This window comes from Lepisosteus oculatus, chromosome 17 (assembly GCF_040954835.1).
Source record: "Lepisosteus oculatus isolate fLepOcu1 chromosome 17, fLepOcu1.hap2, whole genome shotgun sequence".
In the NCBI taxonomy this organism is placed as follows: Eukaryota; Metazoa; Chordata; class Actinopteri; order Semionotiformes; family Lepisosteidae; genus Lepisosteus; species Lepisosteus oculatus.
Window position 1 is genome coordinate 19,374,769 of NC_090712.1, and position 19,519 is coordinate 19,394,287.

General features: G+C 41.1%; 1 protein-coding gene across 4 annotated transcripts; it reads right to left on the reverse strand.

The window, feature by feature from the left end:
- Nucleotides 1-1,577: 1,577 nt before the first annotated feature.
- gclc (glutamate-cysteine ligase, catalytic subunit) lies at nt 1,578-18,747 on the reverse strand. 4 transcript variants are annotated; one of them, XR_011182280.1, is made up of 18 exons: nt 18,075-18,747; nt 13,693-13,805; nt 11,931-12,113; nt 9,477-9,590; nt 8,917-8,975; nt 8,359-8,495; nt 7,189-7,263; nt 6,674-6,790; nt 5,971-6,109; nt 5,731-5,843; nt 5,468-5,560; nt 5,195-5,299; nt 3,945-4,026; nt 3,482-3,585; nt 3,249-3,369; nt 2,500-2,726; nt 2,050-2,090; nt 1,578-1,704 (listed from the first exon to the last, which is right to left on the reverse strand). XR_011182280.1 is itself a non-coding variant. In XM_015363294.2 (17 exons), the coding sequence occupies exons 1-16, from the start codon at nt 18,222-18,224 to the stop codon at nt 2,545-2,547; spliced, it is 1,887 nt and encodes a 628-aa protein (XP_015218780.2). In that variant the 5' UTR covers nt 18,225-18,747; the 3' UTR covers nt 1,888-2,090; nt 2,500-2,544. The 4 variants fall into 4 exon arrangements, 2 of the variants coding, with proteins under 2 accessions (XP_015218780.2, XP_015218779.2); XR_011182279.1 differs by having other exon boundaries at nt 2,050-2,726; nt 18,075-18,746; XM_015363294.2 differs by lacking the exon at nt 1,578-1,704 and having other exon boundaries at nt 1,888-2,090.
- Between the last annotated feature and the right edge of the window lie 772 nt (nt 18,748-19,519).

Sequence of the window (19,519 nt, forward strand, 5' to 3'; positions counted from 1 at the left end):
TGCTTCGTATTGTTTTATTTGAAATGGATTGCAAATTGTATCCTTATTTACATTTTTAATTGTACAGTATACAAAAGATGCATGTTCGTAGGGTGAACATTAAAAGTCACTTATCACCGTGTACTATGGTAGTAAAAACGGGACCCTATGAAATTATTGATAATAGGTTCTGCCATAAAGCGCTTGTCTAAAGTATAAAGCAAATGGGATAGAATGCAGGTCATTGTTTGGGGAAGCTATACGTGTCTGTAGGAACACTAAACTGAAAATCTATATATAACACGATTTAAAAGTTTTTTTTGGTAACATGATGTACAGTAATGGCTTCGAGTATTATGGATTATTAATATAACTCCAAAATGCGAAATAAAACATAGATACAATACAGTTCTGCTGTGATGTCCTGCCCCTCCTCCATCATTATCTGCTTTCTTTAACGACCTAAACGTGCTATTTTTACTTATTCACTGGATGAATGTTAGTAAGACACTAAAACGCTATTGGAAAAGTACACATACTACATAACAACATAGCAATTTGTATCGAAAAACACAAATCCTGATTCATAGTTAACGGTTTGTGAAAGGCGGTACTGTGTCACTCGATTATAAAGTTGCAGCTGAACTGCATCTAGATTCGCAAGCGCTTCTGAAGTGATAAAAGCAGCATAAATAACGCCGACAGCACTCGACTCTTCAAATCCATTACTTTCGGAAGTGCTGGGTGGACCAGAATAAGTACTGTATACTGTATGAACTTTACCCTACAGTATGGAAGTAACAATAAGGTACATCAAGAGAAATGTAAGTCGTGACGTAAACCTTTGCCCTCAAAGGACTGTCATTGGATCTCACGTTGATGGAGGTGCATGGTGTTTCAGAATGTTTGTTTTTTGTTAACCTTTTCTTTACAGTTATTATTGTAATTTTAAGCGGATGTGGAGCCTGACTAGGGATACAGCTGGTGCCATTTCTTCACGTTTGTTCCTGTTTTTCATTAGCTACAGCTAAAGCAGAAGAAAACAACATGAGCTAGAGGAGAAGGAGCAAGCATTCAGTTTATCTTTAAAAACAGACAACCGAATATTATAAAAGGAAAGTATTTCTTGGCATTCCTGTCCGTTTAAGGACAGTACCTGTTAACACAAGAGAAAATATAATCTTTTAAGAGATCAAAAGTGAAGTGAAAAATACGTTGCAAATTTGTGTTGAGTTCCTCGTGATATGCATGTAGTAAACTCTCTTTCACCACCTAGTGGTACGTTAAGCGAATTATTTTACAGAGCGAAGATTTCTCTAAAACGGTTTTTTTTAACTGCGAAGGAAAAAAGTGACGTATTTTTTTTTAAAAAATTGACTACACTAAAAGGCTCTTTAATATTATAAAAGTTTAGGAAGCATCATGTTATTCCAGGAACACTACGTGATTGATTTTATGTTTTCAAGAGTAAAATGCTTTTACTAGAACTACTTTCCATTGTAGCAAAAGCGAGAATGCAGTATCTTCATTAATGCCGTGATGAAAATTAAACAAACACCCTTTTTTAAAATTAAAATTAAAGCAGTCCTGCAAAGAACACAATAGATATGGATTTTATTAAATTCAAGTAGGCAGCTGCGTCAGCATGCGTAGGCTTCAAAGCAACAGGCTCTTTTCTGTTCAGCATGGAAGAAACCTTCACCTGTTCCTTCGCAACTGGATCTTCTGTAAATGTAAGATGACATTTCTGACCCCATCACTTTCTACAAAAAGCTCAAGTCTGCATTTCTGGGTCCTGACTTTCTGTGCTATTTGTTTGCGAGTGAACGATTAAATTAGCTTCAAATCACACCAGTAAAACTTTCCAAAGAATTAACTACAATGAAATGAAGAGAGGAACATTCAAGACACTGAGCATCTCCAATTTATTTCAAGGCCTACTTTCAATCTCTCACTAAAATGCCAAAAATATTGTTCAGCTTCACCTGATTTTCTGGTACAGTGCTACTTTTGTGCAAGTTATCTATACAATATCAGTAGAATGGACAATATGTGAAAATATTTATTTACCACAGTGGTTGAGATTATTGTCTTCAAGCCAGAACATTCATCTGGAAGAGTTTGAACAGCAGCAATGTCAGCAACAAGTCAAACCGGTTCAAAAATAGCCCAAAAGCATAGACTAAGCACAGTTAAAATTAGCAAAGCAGGGAAACAATATTTACAGGGATGTATAGGATAAAATCTTTCTAATATACACCTTCAAGTTTTGTTACATTTCCATAACCCAAAGAGATCACTTTGTTTCCATATCAATTAGAAATATGTACATATATATTGTTTAATATTCAGTTTTATGCTATTAAAATATTTTGTTATTAATAAAAATCTGATATATACAGGTTTGATAAAAACTGTGCCAATAATTCTACTTTGATCAGAAGACAAGGTCAATCTGATTGGACCGCTATTAGGTTCACATATTTGGTCTTCATTTCATGCAAGAAGGGCCTTCATCACCTCGAATAAAACTCTCATTAAAACGGTGACGTCTGCTCCACTCCTCTATTTTGCCCTGTTAATGGGGTTACCAATGAGCTCCGGGCAATGCGCTGCTCCCTTTGCAATCCTGTCACACAGCAGAAGGAGGTCGTAGTTGATTTTATCAGTTATCACACTGTCCTGCTTGTATTCTGGGTGCTTGGAAACAAACTCCCTCATCCATCGGGCCATGGTCATTAGCTCCCCTAAGCCACCAAAAAAAAGAATATCACTCAGGGATCCCATAAGAAAGCAAATGGCAAAACATTTCTAAAAACTCACATACAGAGAGTTATCCATCCATTATCCACAGCTACTGTACTTCACCCTATAGAAGTCCAAGGTGAAAACAGTGAAACAGTAGCTTCACTGTCAGAGGTTTTTAATTACCCCTTTATTTTACCAGGTAAGTCAATTGGAAAGATTTTAATGAACAAAAGTATTTTCTGGAGGAAATTTGAGAAAAGCAGCTTGCTCAAGAGTACAACAGCAGTATGCCACGCAGAATTTGGACCAGTTTTTCGAGTCCAGAAACCTAGCTTCCACTGCACACTATCAATAATGAAATATTAAGAGCAGATCTGCAGGCAAATATATCCACCAGCAACGTCAGGAAAAAGTCAGTGAGAGTGCTAACCTTACACACTAACAGACTGAGGATGAAACATTTCCTCTCAGATTCTGAGGCTGAAAACCTTCAATTTACTTCAATGATACTAGTCACTTACCTGAAGCTCTCTTCTTGATCAGTTTCAGATAGTTTAAGATGGTGCACCGTGTCTCCACGTCCACCTCCATGTTCTCCAGATAGCAGTTAAGAATTGGTATTAGACCTTGAAAGACACCTTCCTAAAAAACACCAGGTGCAACAGTGAAGAGAGTTGCTTTCGCCATCCTGCAGTTAGTCTTTATTGATTGCTTGTATTAAGGTTGCATTAATAAGCCTGTGGAGGTTACCAACCTTTCCATTTATGATTGTGTCAATGCTCATTAGGGCATATTCCTCAGTGTCACCGTTGAGCCCATTCTGGGTGGTAGCAGAGCCATCAGCTATGGGATTACAGCCTGTTGGACCACAGACAGAGAGAAAATGTATGTACCCTATCCAAAATAAATGTTTAGTTGCAAAACATGCTGCTCAACGCTGCTCAAGTTGACTATGTTTTTTTTTGCTAAATTTGGATTTTTACAATTATGTTACAATATTTTCTATATCTTGAAAATTATATACTTAGCCAGCCGAGGAAAATAATACTAAGCAGAAAACAATTTCTGTATATTGTTCCTCATATACAAGATCAGAATACCATACATACTGCTAAAAAAAAACCACAGCATTTCTCCAGGTTTTATACCTATACTTATCCAATCAGAAAAAAAGTGTAATAAAAAGTGGACAATTATTCATAATATATAATAAGTACCTTTAAAAATGTCCTTTCGGAAGTAAAACTTGCCCTCAAGCACAGCATTTCGTTTCTGAGCAACCTTCATGTTTTCATCAACCTAATGTAACAAGAAAGATTTCTGCAGTATTGCAATGAGACTTCAGTCAGCATTGTAGCTCTGAACATGTTCATGGTAATTTCTCATTTTTCCCCATCCATCCATACATCTTAACTACCACTATACAACAGAAATATCACCACTTTCTAGACAGATCTCGTCAGACTGTCACCAATATAAGATCTCAGAAGCTTAGCAGGACAGGCTCAGTACAAGGATGAGACAACTAAGTGGAAAACCTTGTGGCTGCTTTAAATAGTATTGGTTGACCAGTAGGTGGCGTTTTCCCTCTTGCAATCGTGTCTCAGCTATCTGTGATGGTTGCGCTGAGGGTGTGTGGGTTGATGGACTATTCAGAGACAGAAGTGCAGACTTTCACACGAGATAGCGAGGGTAAAATCAGCTGTGGTCTTGTTCAACCATTCTCCTATTTAAAAAGGTCCAGCGCGCAGGTCTTTATGTTGAACTGGCTAGTCATGAGGTTCGACCGGTGCAAGAATGACTCTTAGAGCAGGGGAAAGTAAAACAATGTCCTGCAGGCTGTAAGGGAGAAGTGGACTAGTGCTCTTGTAGTCCTGTAGATTTAAAAAGGAGAAGCAGGACTTGCTTTAATGATAGAAGGGAGCAGCACAATGCTGCTCTCCGATCATTTAAATATGATCATGACGGAGGAGTCCGGTAAGGAAAAAGCAGGTTACGGGCCACGTCAGGGTGAGGAGGCTTTTACACGAGAGCTTGTCCGACCTCAACCCCAGTGTCTTAACTCCCCTCAGATGTTCTAAAAGGATACAGCACATAGGGAGCAGTTACTCTGTGAAAGGGGGTACTGATGTGTAGATCCTTCAAGCCGCCCTACCGGGTTAGAGGAATCTGCCACAGGCCAGCACTTCTACAACCAAAGCCCCAGCATATTGCCCAGCGACACAGGACTGTAGAAGGTGCCATCCTTCAGGTGAGTCATTAAACCGAGTTTGTGACATCTCGATCATTCAGATCCCTTGGCACTGTTTGTGAACTAATCCAGGTGTCTGGGATACATTCCACAACATTGACTGCACTACAATGGCCCCCCTGTATATAACACATTGGAAACCACTTGAACTAAAAGGTCAACATAAAATACAATTAATCGGCATTTCACTGCTGATTAATGAATGTCGTTACCTACCTTTGACAGTGGAATGAGAAAGTCTAGCTTGTATGACAGAATCACGCGGGTGAGTAATACCACAAAAACAACGTATGCAGAGTTTTCAAAATCTGTCAGCTGGACCTGGAGAGGAGAAAAATGAGATGCATTATGAAGTCCAATACGTTTTTTGCTCACCTGGTTTTGAGCTCATGTGCAGAGTGTAGCGACTCAAAATGTGGGACAATGCAAAAGAAATAACTATACTTTCCATTTTTCTCAATACGTCTGTAGTGAATAGCAGTTACTTACCTCCATTGGGCGAAACTCGACTCTCCATCCAATGTCCGAATTGGGTGGAGGTGGTTTAAACCTCATTGTCTGCCAGTTGGTTGACTGAATGTTCTGTAAGGAAAAAATCGAATATCAGCAGTTTGCTGCTTTCCTGCTTGCACGTCTCAAGATGAGTGTGTTCACGTGCTTAGAAGAAGAATCCGAGCGAGAAGGAGAAGGAACTCCGGCAGACCTAACACTGGGCACCTCACTGCATACCCACACTCCAGGGTATACTGTACCTCAAAATGGTCAGACTCATTTTTATCATCTATGTGAATTTTCTCCTCAAAAAGAGCCAGAGGGTCCCGGATGAAGAGATGGGCTATATGCTGTGCCAGGAGCTTGTCGATCCCTGAAATACAAAGCGGATAAAAAAAAACACTCAAAGAGATTATTTACATTATAATGAGGGTGGAGGTACTGTATGCATTCATGAACACAACTCATTTTTGAGAAGACCTCCCATTTCACATAGTTACCTGCTTCCAAAAGCTGTTTTTCAATCTGCTCATCCTTGGTTAATTCTATGTCATTGTATTTCTCACCACAGGGGGAGAGGTAGCTGTCAATGGAATCATATCTTGATTTATGGATCCGAAATTTATTAGTTTTCAGGGGCTGCGAAAATGGAATAAGACATCTTTATATATAATGACACACTTCTAAAAAACTCATGTATGACTGCACAGCATAACCAGAAACAGAAAAAAATACTGAGCATTAACATCTTGGGTTTGATCTTTGCACGCTATTTTCATAAAATATCTGATCAGCTAATTAACCTGGGATGTGTTACTGGCTCTGTTTATGCGTTTTACAGGACAAGTAACTATTCAATATTGCTTCTTAAAAGTCAAGCTTTCCTAACAGTGAAAATGCGGAGCTCCTTTTGTGGAACACTGACACTGTACGGCCTTCCTAGCTCATGATTCAAAATGTCATACGAAGGGCAAGTTTTGTGAACCAATTATTAGCTGTCAGAATGACAAGCAATGTAAGGATAAATTACTGTATTGATAATTACCATGCAACTTGACTGAAAAACAAAGGGAAAGGAAAAATGCAGACTGTGCAAATTGCACATTTATGTCAATGAATATGGGAATTTTCTGAAGGAGAGGTCTGCCACCGATTCATGTGTGGTTAAGCACGCAGAAGAGCGCCTGGAATTCTCTTCCTTACCTCCAGTCCCCTTTCCTCTCGGGTTCGGTCATCTGCTGAAGCCGAAACAACTCCCCAGCGACAGTCAATGTCGGACACGTAGCCTCTATAAAACGGAGAAGCTGCGCTAAGAGCCATCTATAAACATAAAAACGAACAAAGCATTTATCACAACGCTTCTAAGAGCACATTCACATTTTATTCCAAGCAGGGTTTATAATAGACTCACACTGGTAGGACAATATCCTTTCTCAAAGATGATGGAGTTAGAAAAGATAAATGTTTTAAAAAAAAATGTTTCCATAAAAAAAGACTACTAGGCCCGTAATCTCTTTAAATTATGTACAAAAAATAAGGTAAAAACATGCATTTCTTAAAAACACACAATCTATTTTTTTAATCAATGAACTGCAATGAATTGCTATAAGCTGAGTGTATGTTTTTATGCAACTGCATTTCTTTCTTTACAGTAGAGAGAAAACACACAGCAATCTTCACCACAGCTTTATAACATGGAGCTAAAAAAGGGCACTTACAACAATTGGGCAAATTGTGGCCAGTTGATCATATAAATATCTTGCTTCGTAGATGCTGCAAGCTTGGAATGTTACCTGCCAAAACAGTAAAGCTTTTTAAAGCTGCTCTGCAATGTGACAGCATAGGTACAATTATGATTGAAAATTACAATAAAACAAAAACAACAAAACAGTAAGAGATAACATGCACTCTAGGCTTCGTTTACACACTCATTTTTAAAAGTAATTCAAAGCTAAAACACCTTAAGCTAAATACTTACCTGCAGGCAAATAGTTATATATTCCAACCACAATGGCTCATCATTTCTCCTTATCCTGGTTTTCATGGCGTTAAATGAACAAGACTCCCCCCTACCCTCAGAAAACATCGGTCCCAGTTTAGACATCTGGATGGACTGGAACTACTGGGGTAAGATCAGCTACAACAACAGCATCTGCACCAGGTTCTTGAACTCACCACCCAACAGTCACGAGTCCAGAGACTTAGTCTGAAGTGTCTGTTACACTGTGCTATAGTACACAGTCCCAACATACCTGGAGTATAATGAAATTACATTGTGATTTCTTCTTAATGTCCCTTTCTTCAGTAGTTATTTAACTACACCCACTCCCCGGGTTCCTCAAGTTACATATGAGTAAAATAATAAAATCACTCAGGTGCTTCCCTGACATGATTGCAATACAGATCACTCACAATCTTAAGTGAAAAGTGAGACAGAAGTCGCCCAACCCCAAACGGAGCCGTGGCCGAGACTGCAGCGTGCTAATCGCCCACGGATTAGCCACACAACTCGCTCTTTACGAATTTTCACCTCACCTACAAACCTTCACTATGGGACCCCGGCAGGTTTTCACGTGGAGTCGAGTTTGTGTAAGTTGAGTCCTATGTAACCCGGGGAGAGAATTAACACAAATAAATAGCAGTATCGTGTAGACCTCCGCCTTCGGAACACAGCCAAGCCATTCATTTCTGAAAACCACTCAAACTGAATGGCCGCACGGCGGTAAAGGGAATTTCATGAAGAGGACTTGCTCAGCGTGAGAAAATTAATTTGTCGTGAAAACGACAGCATATTGCTGTGACAGTTTGTTCTGGGACCTCTTTAAAAAGAGGCTCAGTCCTCGGAGTGCAGCCCTCGCTGGCACTTGGCACTGGAGAAATGCTCTTACTTGAAGACAGCAGTTGCCCATTCCAAAGCCCATGGCGTCCATGTAGATATGGTCAGGCAGAGCTTCCCTTGCTGCCTCACCACTGCCATCAGGGAATTTCTCAACAAAAGGCACCGGGGTGTGTCTGTCTTTAAAAACTGTGGAGAGAGAGACAGGAAGAGCTCTTTGAGGAAAGCACAAAGATCCCGTTCCTCTGTCATGTACTCAGTGCTCTTCACAGCATGCAAATTTCACCCCCTTGCTTTTCTCCTTCCAGTACCAACTAGGATAGAAAAGGCCAATCGAAATCGGTCATGGGCTAGACCTCACTCTGGGAAAATGTTAACCGTTTCCAGTTCCATTACATTAAAGGACAGCCTGATTACAGTGCGGATCATTCCTCACAAAGCACTCTGCTCCCAGAAAAGAACAGTGAAAATGTTATTCTGTCCTGGTTCATTAGCAGAAATGGGTTAATATGCTCATTATTCCATAACGTTCACCAACAGCAAGCCTGTGCATGGATACTCTACTGCCTGCCACAGTGGAACAGGAAGTGTTCATCTCTTTTATACTCACTGGGTATGTTGATGACTATCTTCTCTCCTCGCCGGTGCCGGATGTTTCTCGTCAAAGTACTACTCAAAACAGAGCAAAATTAATCTTGCCATTCTCCACACACCGTCTGTGCTCCAAACTCAGATTCATGTACATCTTACGTTACACAATTTGTTACAACGGCGCTGTCAGGCTCAAGAATGTCTTCTCTCCAGTCAATAACGTATCTCTGCAATAATATTTACACTTAAGTGCCCTTGACATAACTTAGAAATGTACATTTGCACAAGCCTCTGGGTCTCCCAGTGTACTGTATCTTAGCATGACCTTGACTGGGGTGGGATCCCTGAATCCATGTTGTATTTTGTTAAACTGGCTCTCTGTTTTGTACTCATCTGAAAATGCCTCTCCGCAATACTGCACAGCATGTATCTGCAAATAAAAGACCAAAGACTACATGCAGCTACTGTGGTGGAATAAAACAGAATCCGTTCAAAATGCTGCCTTCACATCTCCTCATGTTCCCACTGGCCCAGACACTGGGGTGTTACGATTTGTGATACAGTATTGACTCTACTTGCCTAAACCTTGGGTGTCTGTTAATGGCCTCATCAGGGAAAAAAATGGACTTGGATGCTCCTTTATCAACAGGCTTGGGTTCATACTCTGGCAGAGTGAAGCCTGGGCAGCCCAGCCTGAAAGAAAAGAACAGCATGAAATTGAAAAGTGTCAATATTTGGACTGTTGCCTGACAAAGGAATGAGAAACAAAAAGCCCTGCTATTTTCTCCTCATCGATATTTTATCACCTTGGGCCGGCAGTACTAGATTTGACACCCTGGAACACCGTGTGACAGGGCACACTGACAAACTTGCAAGGCGTTCCCACACACATAAGCACAGATCAAGCTAGATTTCAATAACACATGTTAATACAGCAATAAGGCTAAGAATTAGCATCAGCCTTAAACCAGAAAGTCCTCAAGTGCTGCTGTCTGGCAGGTTTATAGTTGAGCTTTCTTCAAGAAACAGCCAAATGGCCACCCTTTCTTCAAGGATAAGATCCACGCATCAGTAAGCTACGAATTAAAAAAGGGCCCAGTGGGACAAACGGCCACCTCTTGTTTGTTAGCTCTCTGATGTTCTTATTTGATTAACTAATAAACAGCAGCCAGATCACCCTGCAGCTCCCCGCTGGCAGCCCACTGGAGCTCAGCAGGTGTGAGCCTGGCCAGTACCTGGATGGGAGACTCCTGGGAAAAAAGGTTGCTGCTGGAAGAGGTGTTAGTGGGGCCAGTAGGGGACGCTCACCCTGCGGCCTGTGGGGGTTCTTATGGGGACACTATACTGTAAAAAAAAAAGGCACCATCCTTCGGATGAGACATAAAACCAAGACACTGGTCATTAAAAATCCCAGGGCATTTCTTGAAAAGAGTAGGGGTGTAACCCCAGTGTCTTGGCCAAATTTCCCCCTGGCCTTTACCAATCATGGCCTCCTCATAATCCCCCTCTCTGAACTGGCTTCATCACTCTGCTCTCCTCCCCACTGAGAGCTGGTGTGTGAGCAGACTGGCACATCATCCAGGTGGGGCTGCACACTGGTGGGGGTGGAGGGGATCCCCATTACCTGCAAAGTGCTTTGAGTGGAGTGTCCAGAAAAGAGCTATATAAGTTTAAGCAATTATTCTTACAATTTACTAGGATTTAACCCTGTTGTGATCAGTGTGTTTTAATATTTTCATCAATGAGAATTAAAGATTGCTACTTGACACAATAGAAATATATATAACTGTTGAAATCCTAGCAGAGGCTTTTTTTGGTACAAATTTCATGCTAAATAAGGTATCCAAGCCTTCCACAGTAGAAAAGATAAGAAATGTTATCAAGCTGTTTAGTAGTTAGCAGCTACTGTAATTTGATCTCATCAAACTATTTCTTGTAGGAAGCCATGGTACAGGTTTCAATAATATTGCTGATTAGGTCGATCCATTTGCCCACAAACTTTACGTAAAGAAGTGTCTCCGGTTGACAGTTTTAAATGCTTTTTCACGTACAGTATATTCGGCTTGTTTCACTGTTTGGTCTAAAGATGTCTGCTGAGTTATCTTTGACAATGCCTTTGAGGATTCAGAATAGTTAAACACACATAATTAATGAAAGCGCTGCTTTCATCTCAACATGAAGCACTAATATCATACAACAAATGTCTGTCAACATTAAACCTGTTCTGTTGGAGAGGATATCCCGTAAGACCATATAAAAGTGTCGCTGAGTTTTGCATTGAACTCGAACAGATTTTGCATTCCACAGCTAGAAGAAAAACTTTGCAACACCTGCTACACCTCTACACAAGAGTGTAGAGAGAGCATTTTCAGTTTTTTCAAAGACATTTGATGGTAAGGTTATGACTCATCTGCAAAGCTACCAAAGAAAGATTTGGTCTAGCTCTAGCCGTTTTAAATGTTTTTAAAGAAAAACACTAAGTATATGTTAATGTTTTGGGAAGTTCGGTCTGTCAGATACATTATTTTCTAGTGACTTAAGGCAGGCTGACAATGTGTATAACGTAGTACTCTTCACATTAGATTCAGATCCAGGCTGAGTGCTTAATGTACCTGATTTTACTAACAAATATCAACATTTAAATAGTACAGAAGCCAAAGACAACAAAACATCTGTTTACTTTATACCAGTAGTGCAGCAAATGTGTTTTATGGTAGTAAAACTATTTGCATTCATCTGCTGTGCTGGGGTTGGTTTAATACAAAGGATTGTGTCCAAGAATATGGACACTTTGATGGCACAAAAATCTGCTTCCATTTGTTGGCTTCGACTTGGGGTCAAAAGCATTTTCTAGTCTCCAGGACTATTAATTTCATTCTTAGGTTACAAACGACATTTCTAGCTAGTTAAATATTTGCTTCTTTCAGACCGTTGCGTAGTATGCTAAAAACAGATAGTTATTACTGAGACTGCAAAATCCTAAGAAAGTGAAAGCATGATAAGAGTAACATCTATGCGCCACAAGATTACCACCTTGGGAATGAGGTGATGGTGCAGAGGGTCTCATTCTCTTTCAGTACTGAAGAGGCCTCCTTCCTGCGCTTGCCCATGTTATCTTCCACGGTGTTGAACTCTGACATTGTGCCCCCGTAGGGCTGTCCTGGGGTGCCTTCAATCATGTAGCTGCCATACTCTGGTCTCCAGAGAGTTGGGTGGCTGTAAGGAAAAGCAGGTACACGTCTGTGAGCAAACGATATACCGCATCAGCACTTTTTTTAGTACAGAATATTCACTGCACAGTTTTGGATACTGGGATATGCTAATGTTCCTTTTTAACTATAGCAAGCAATGTGTTTCTGAAATGATTTATTACTGCTTTACTTCCGAAACTTCGTTTGGGAAGTAAAGTGCATATATAAACATTACTCATTGTGTCTTGCAAATATACATTTATTAGATTAGAAATAAAAAAAATATTTTAGTAATGCACTTTCTGGTAACATATCCAGCTTTGTATCAATTTCATCACTACAAAAAGCTCAACACAACAGAGAGCAACCTCTTATGTCTAAATATTTTTAAAAGTTCTTACAAAAGGACAATCAATACTACTCAAATACTTAACTAGTTTATTGTGAGTACACACATTAAGAAATTATAATTATATATACAAATGCAAATTTATGGCCCAATGTAAAAACATAACAGTCAAAAACAGGGTCAGGATTTGGAGCGCTTGACCTACAAAGTCTGTTCAGAAGCTAGAAATGACTTGGAATTAGGCACAGTCATTGGTCTGTTCCCACTGGATTAATCACTGGCCTATCTCTAACTGCAAGTAGAAATCTGTGAAATGTTTAAGGTAAACTCCAGTCCAGGCCACAAATGAGCTTCCTCATACTGAGCATTCTTACACTCTTACCCAGATACTGTACGTATCCATGCCCTCACACAGAGATACATGTCAATGCATCTCATCAGTGGCCAAGTGAAAAAGTTCACAATCTCTGTGTTCATTAGCTAAGTCCAGCCTGACTCTGCGATGTACTTTCTCTCTCATCACTCTACCCCCGTCCCCCGAGGCATCACGCTCCAGCCACCTGCTGGAACAATAGCCTGAGTACTTCTGGTCAATCGAGATTTCACCTAACCGGTCCCACTACTTCCAGGAAAGTAGCAGCTGTAACAGGCTTTCTGTGAATCATGTTCAACACATTTTACAAACTTAACAAACCAGAAGCCCTAGACCTACAGTATAACCTGATTATGGGTTGCATGTCGTGTACTTGGTTGCTTGGTACACTTTGTTCTATTTTCTTCTTCCTGTTTATAAAGTATGATGTCCACAGGTTCTGATCACAATATACAAACAAATTCCGGGAGCTCAAATGCAACACTTCTAAACATTGATACCACAATTATCTTGATGAGTGGAAGACATTCTGCTTCTGAAAACAAAGTGTACAATAATGGGACTGTTAGCCTAGGTTAGGCTTCAGGGACTGTGTAACCATGTCATTGTTACACCGTGGAGACAACTGAGAGCTGTTTATTGAAACTCTGTAAACACCTAAGCTAGTGTGCAAGAATATGCCAGACACTCTTTCTGTGTGCTGTCCAGGAGCAAATGCTTAAAATTATCTCGTTTATAACAAAAGCAAACCTAATTAAGAAGATCCAAAACTGGAGCACATAATACATTTTATAATATGCAAAACAAATATGAAGAAATATGAAGACAGAAAATGCTTCTTCAGAAATTATGTGGTTCACAAGGTGGTTTTGGCCGACTTACTTGGGGTTGGTCTTCTCCCCCTTGTCTTGCAGGGTCTGCAGGACCTCCTCTCCTTTGAGCACCAGCCGGACCTTCTTGTGCTCATGGTCCATGGCGACCAGCATGTACTCCACCTGTTCGGGCCAGAGGCACAGTCAGGGCCCGGACAGCCACCGTCTCACATTGAAAAATGTGTTTATTAGGGGTGGTAATGTTCCTAGAAAACTGACCAATTAACCTGAAAAATTCAAATAGAAGGCATCAAAGCATAACTCCAAAAAAAAGTACATATATGCTGCGAAACTTCAAATTGCCTTTTTTTGCCCTCATAGCTGTTCATCATGACCAGCCTAAAAGTCACGTGCCCCTTTTTAGAATAAAAACAGAGCATCACATCCTTTCCAATTCATCAAACTCTTTTTACTTTGTTTCTGTCACCATGTAATCCGCTGTCGGAATGCAGGATTAATCTAAAACAACAAAGGGCTGGAATCTTCAAAATCCAAGCACTGCACCCAGGCCTGAGGTGTTAACAGATAACCGAGGAGCATTGCTAGGAAAGAGTAATGACTATATCATTCAAAACAACACTACAAAGCATGTTCTTGGGATTACAGGATTTCTACAATACCCTGTGTGGTAGCACTCTCTAGTTACAGCACAAGAACTCAATGCATTGACTCCAGTTGTTTTTAATAAACATCATTCATAAGCATTGCGTGAGCAGTAATAACGTTACAGAGTAATACCAGGTGTGTTATTTAAACACTTTTTAGCAATAAGGACATGTATAATTCCAATGTACCTGTACCTATTGCAATAAACTACTAGTTGAAAACTGAACTTGTAGAGTTGTCACAACTGTCCTATTCCTTAAGAAATGTAATGACTTCTTCCTTTTTCTATTTATTCCTCTTTGACAGTCTACAGTATGCAGTATGTACAATGTTCAAGCCTTCTGATCCTGTTTATCTCAACACATTTGATTTGAGTTTTCTTTATAATTTTTAGTGTACTCTTCCTGCAGGAGTTGTCCTTATTCATACACAATGTGAACTGTGTATTGTGTAAGCCAGACTGGATAATGGCTTCTGTTAACCATGCAATGTATTACTAGTTTATGAAACTCGGCCTGAACAAAAGTAGAGGAAGCCATTAGCAGAGTTAAGGTTAACCTTTGTCATGAATGACAGCTCCAGCATGTTCTGGCATTGATATTACACCCCTGTGCACAGCCTGTTGCATTAGTAAACCATTCAGCCATTTTTCAGGTACGGACACCTTTAACTACCAGCTACAAATGACAAATTAGCATAATGTGCAGGACCTTCGGGGCTCAATGAAATCACATCTACATTTGTTTTACAAAGCAGAAAAGAAAACTCACTGAACTACACAAAACTGTCCCCACTGACTGGTTATTCAGTTTAATAAATTCTGCTCAGAAATGAAGGGTTTTCAGAACACACAGGTAAAAAAGCCCAACAGGTACCTGTACTATCAAAGCACACTATCCAGAGATCCTCAAATCAACGCTTCAATTAAATGACAAATCGTCCTACACCCAGAAGATACACAAGGCTGGACCTGGTCAATACTGGGACGGGAACCCTCTAGGAAAAACCAGGCTGTTACTGTCATTGGAGGTGTCATACAATACAATGTACTGTTTTGGAGGTGCTGTGCTTCAGGTGAGAGGTGAAACTGAGGTCCTGACTACGTGGCCAATAGAGATGCCAAGGAAAGAATAAAGCCATGAGCAAGATTAAAAAGTCCCAAATAAAGGGAGGTCTTGCTATGTCATATTTACAGTCTTGCTATAATGCAACCTACTCTAAGCTTGGGATGAATGATGTCTCCTCTGCAAAATGTTTAAAAAAATGAAACATGAAGGAAAGTTCACGTCAAAACATTACTCTTTGTACCTACTGTAGCATACTCAGAGTAGTAAGAAAATAAGTAATTTCTGGGGCTGTTCCTGCACTTATCAGACAGTAAAGGGTAAGAAATTTGGGGAAATAACAAACATAAGAAATGAGGACTGAAGAGAAATAGCCAAGGAATCGGACTTCAACCTAATAAACCAGGTGGACTTTCTCAGAAATGATGGGTAACGAGAATATCAAGTTAAAGAGCACATAGTGTGTCCTTCACAAGTGCTCAAAAATCACAGTCTTTCTCATTCACACCTACAGTACGTATATACAGTGCTTCAAGGTTAGAACTTTTCGTAAAGACAGTCTGAGCCAGAAAATCACAGTATAAAACATGAAATTAAAATACTTTAATTTACTATGGATCCAGTAGTAGAATCCCTAATGGGGCTGCACGGTGGTGCAGTGGTTAGCACTGTGTTAGCAATGCTGCTTCACAGCTCTGGGGCACTGGGTTTAACTGTGGACCTTGGGGTGCTGTCTATGTGGAGTTTGTATGTAACCTGGCCCTGGAGGGTGTGTGTCCGTGTGTGTCCTGCAGTGGACTGGTGTCCTGACCAGGGTGTGTGTGTGTGTCTGTGTGTGCCTTGCAATGGACTGGTGTCCTGACCAGGGTGTGTGTGTGTCTGTGTGTGTCCTGCAGTGGACTGGTGTCCTGACCAGGGTGTGTGTGTGTCTGTGTGTGTCCTGCAGTGGACTGGTGTCCTGACCAGGGTGTGTGTGTGTGTCTGTGTGTGTCCTGCAGTGGACTGGTGTCCTGACCAGGGTGTGTGTGTGTCCATGTGTGTCCTGCAGTGGACTGGTGTCCTGACCAGGGTGTGTGTGTGTGTCTGTGTGTGTCCTGCAGTGGACTGGTGTCCTGACCAGGGTGTGTGTGTCTGTGTGTGTCCTGCAGTGGACTGGTGTCCTGACCAGGGTGTGTGTGTCTGTGTGTGCCCTGCAGTGGACTGGTGTCCTGACCAGGGTGTGTGTGTCTGTGTGTGTCCTGCAGTGGACTGGTGTCCTGACCAGGGTGTGTGTGTCCGTGTGTGCCCTGCAGTGGACTGGTGTCCTGACCAGGGTGTGTGTGTGTCTGTGTGTGTCCTGCAGTGGACTGGTGTCCTGACCAGGGTGTACCCTGCCTTGCGCCCATTGCTTTGCAGGGAAAGGCTCTGACTCCAACCTGACCCTGAATAAGATGAAGCAGTTAGAAAATGGATGGATGTTGTGTAAGTATGTATATTACACGTTTAAAATAAAGGCACAGATAAAATAGGTCTGTGGGTTTTACTTCAACACAAAATGACTAGCGTTTCGACTGTTCACAAAATTGAATCATTGTAAGCTGATCATTGCTTTTTTCCCCGAGAGTTTTAATGATTTACTTACATTAGTGCACATGTCTAAAGCGTGTTTTATCAAGAAAATCTTTTGGAAGAGACCACATGTTTGTTGCACTGCAGTGGGACCTGCTAATTATCACAAAAAAACTGTTTTCTGCTGGTGCTCACAGGCGAATACCGGCGGTCAAGTGTTGATACGAGACGTTCCCCTTTACTAATTTATAAGACAGATACCGGAAAAAATATTTTTTCCGCTACATGTTACAGTACCTTTCATCAAAACCCATGCAATGAACTCCAAGAGAGTACTTCAAAGATGTGTGTCCTATGGGCTGCCTGTACACAGCGACTACAGTCCAGACCTCCAATTAAGTTCAAACTCTTAGGACACATGGCAACGCAAACACATCCAGATGCAACCCTGCTTCGTGTAAATCTACAGTATGTTCGACAGTGGAACACGTACTTTTTTATGCAGGTGAAAAAAAGAAAAGAAATCTGAATGGGTTCGCTCACTGACGTTAATGGCCAATCAAATCCCAGCAGACTACAAAATATTTCAATGTTTACATACTGTAAATTAAAAAAAATCAGTGAAGCGTTGGAAGAACCACATGCATTTCAGAAGTGTAACTGTACAGTATGAAGCAGGCGGCGACTGTAGAAAATAATGAAGGCTAGTACCAACCGCTCATTTGAGAAAACGGCCTTCCTACAACACACTCTGTGCACATGGGTTATGTTGTGCCGTACTGTACACACGGATGTAACGGATCTTCTAAGAAGCAATTCTATTGCAATGCACTAGATGTGTACATTTACGGCATGGTGTCGCTGCCTCATACCCTGTAGACGAAACATCCCCAATACAATGCCTGCACCTGCGGACTCCTAATACAGAGCACGAAATACAGTATATTCCAACTTTCAAGCTCAAGGGCCTGCGTCTATACATCACTCTGCTCGTCCCGGCACTGCAACATCGCACCGCAATCTGGTGGTAAATAAAGGGTAAGAGGTTTGGGCATGATTCTTATTTAAAAAAAAAAAACACATCAAAAGGATACAAGAAGAACATCATACACCCGATCGCGATCGTTTCATTTACACTCAACAGAACAAATGTTCAACAAGAGTCTTACAGTACCTCGTCTCCCCATTTGAGCACGTCTTTCTGTCGGTCTTTCACCTGGTTGTAGATGTTCAGAAACTGGATGATACCGTGTTTCCGAACATGATCTGCGTGTTTTCTGGTCTCTTCCCAGGTCAATGGCGATCCTAGTGACAGCAAGCCCATATCAACCTGAAACAGTGACAGCTAACTGCCCCGGTGCTTTTTTTAATCACCTATCTGTAGAGACGGCAAGTTTGCAGCGTCCTCCAGATCCTGGATTTGTAGTTTCGGATCTCTACAGATTTCGATCCTCTGCGCTGGAAAGCGATTTCCAGACGTGACCGGTTTATAGAGGGTAGTCAAAGCCACAGAGCACGAGGCCTTCCCACGTAAATATTAAAAACTGTGTTTCTTAACGAACAGTTACATAAATTTTCAAGATTATCAGCCCCCCCCAACCGCCGCGATTCCCGCAATGTGCTGCTGAGGTCGGAGACACAGGAAAGAGAGAGAAAGCGATCAGTCAGCTGGAGGTTGGGATGCCAGTCCCCAGATTCATCGGTGAGTGAGAGAGATTTAAATAGTCGGCTTCCAGTCTATAAAACACCCCTCTCTCCTCTCTCGGCGTCTCTCCTACTAACTGTATTGAATTAGTGAAACCGAAAACCCTTTTTCTTTCAAGCACTTTGCAATGAGTGGACACACGTGATCGTGTCAGGAGGAGGAGGAAGTGGACGTCATGGCGTGACTCAGCACTTTTCACAAAAGCTTCAACGAAGCTGCTCAGCGACCCGGGTTCATGTGGATCAAAGGCATTTTCGATTCTTAGTTATATTGTAACCTCGAATTTCCTTCGAAATAAATGTAACGAATGACACGGCATGGAAAAAAAAGAAACACTAACATGTATATCTCTTCATTTTAAAGTGTCTAAGGCGATGCAGATAGGCGTTTCTTCCCAAAAGCAGCGTGTTATACTGTCTTATCCCAGTAGCTAACGGGAGTATGTGAGGCTGCTTTCGACAAACGTAGGATTTTTTTTTTACAGTTTCTCAATTTTTCAAGGGAAAAGGGGTTTGTTACAAAATGAACAATCATACGGAGCGAGCACTCGGCGAAATGTAAAAGCGAAGAGACTTGCTTGTCAGTTGGCTGGCTTCAAATCTCTTCCCCGATGCGTGTACCGTTTAAAGGGGGTTATTCTAAGTTTATAAGTAAAAAGGTTTACATTACCTTGAATTAGCATGTGTGGGACTTCGGCACACAGCGGCACCCATGTCAGAGAAATATTCCAATTTATTCCTCACCCCTTACACTTAATCTTTACCGTTTTGGCTGCATCCAACAGTCGACGGCCCGACTACTTGTGCTGTTATGACTAACTGACTAAACAGGATTAAACCTAACCCTGTGCAACACCAACACCTAACATAACATCACTTTATTAGCCCTATACAATTTCTTGCATTAGCAATTCA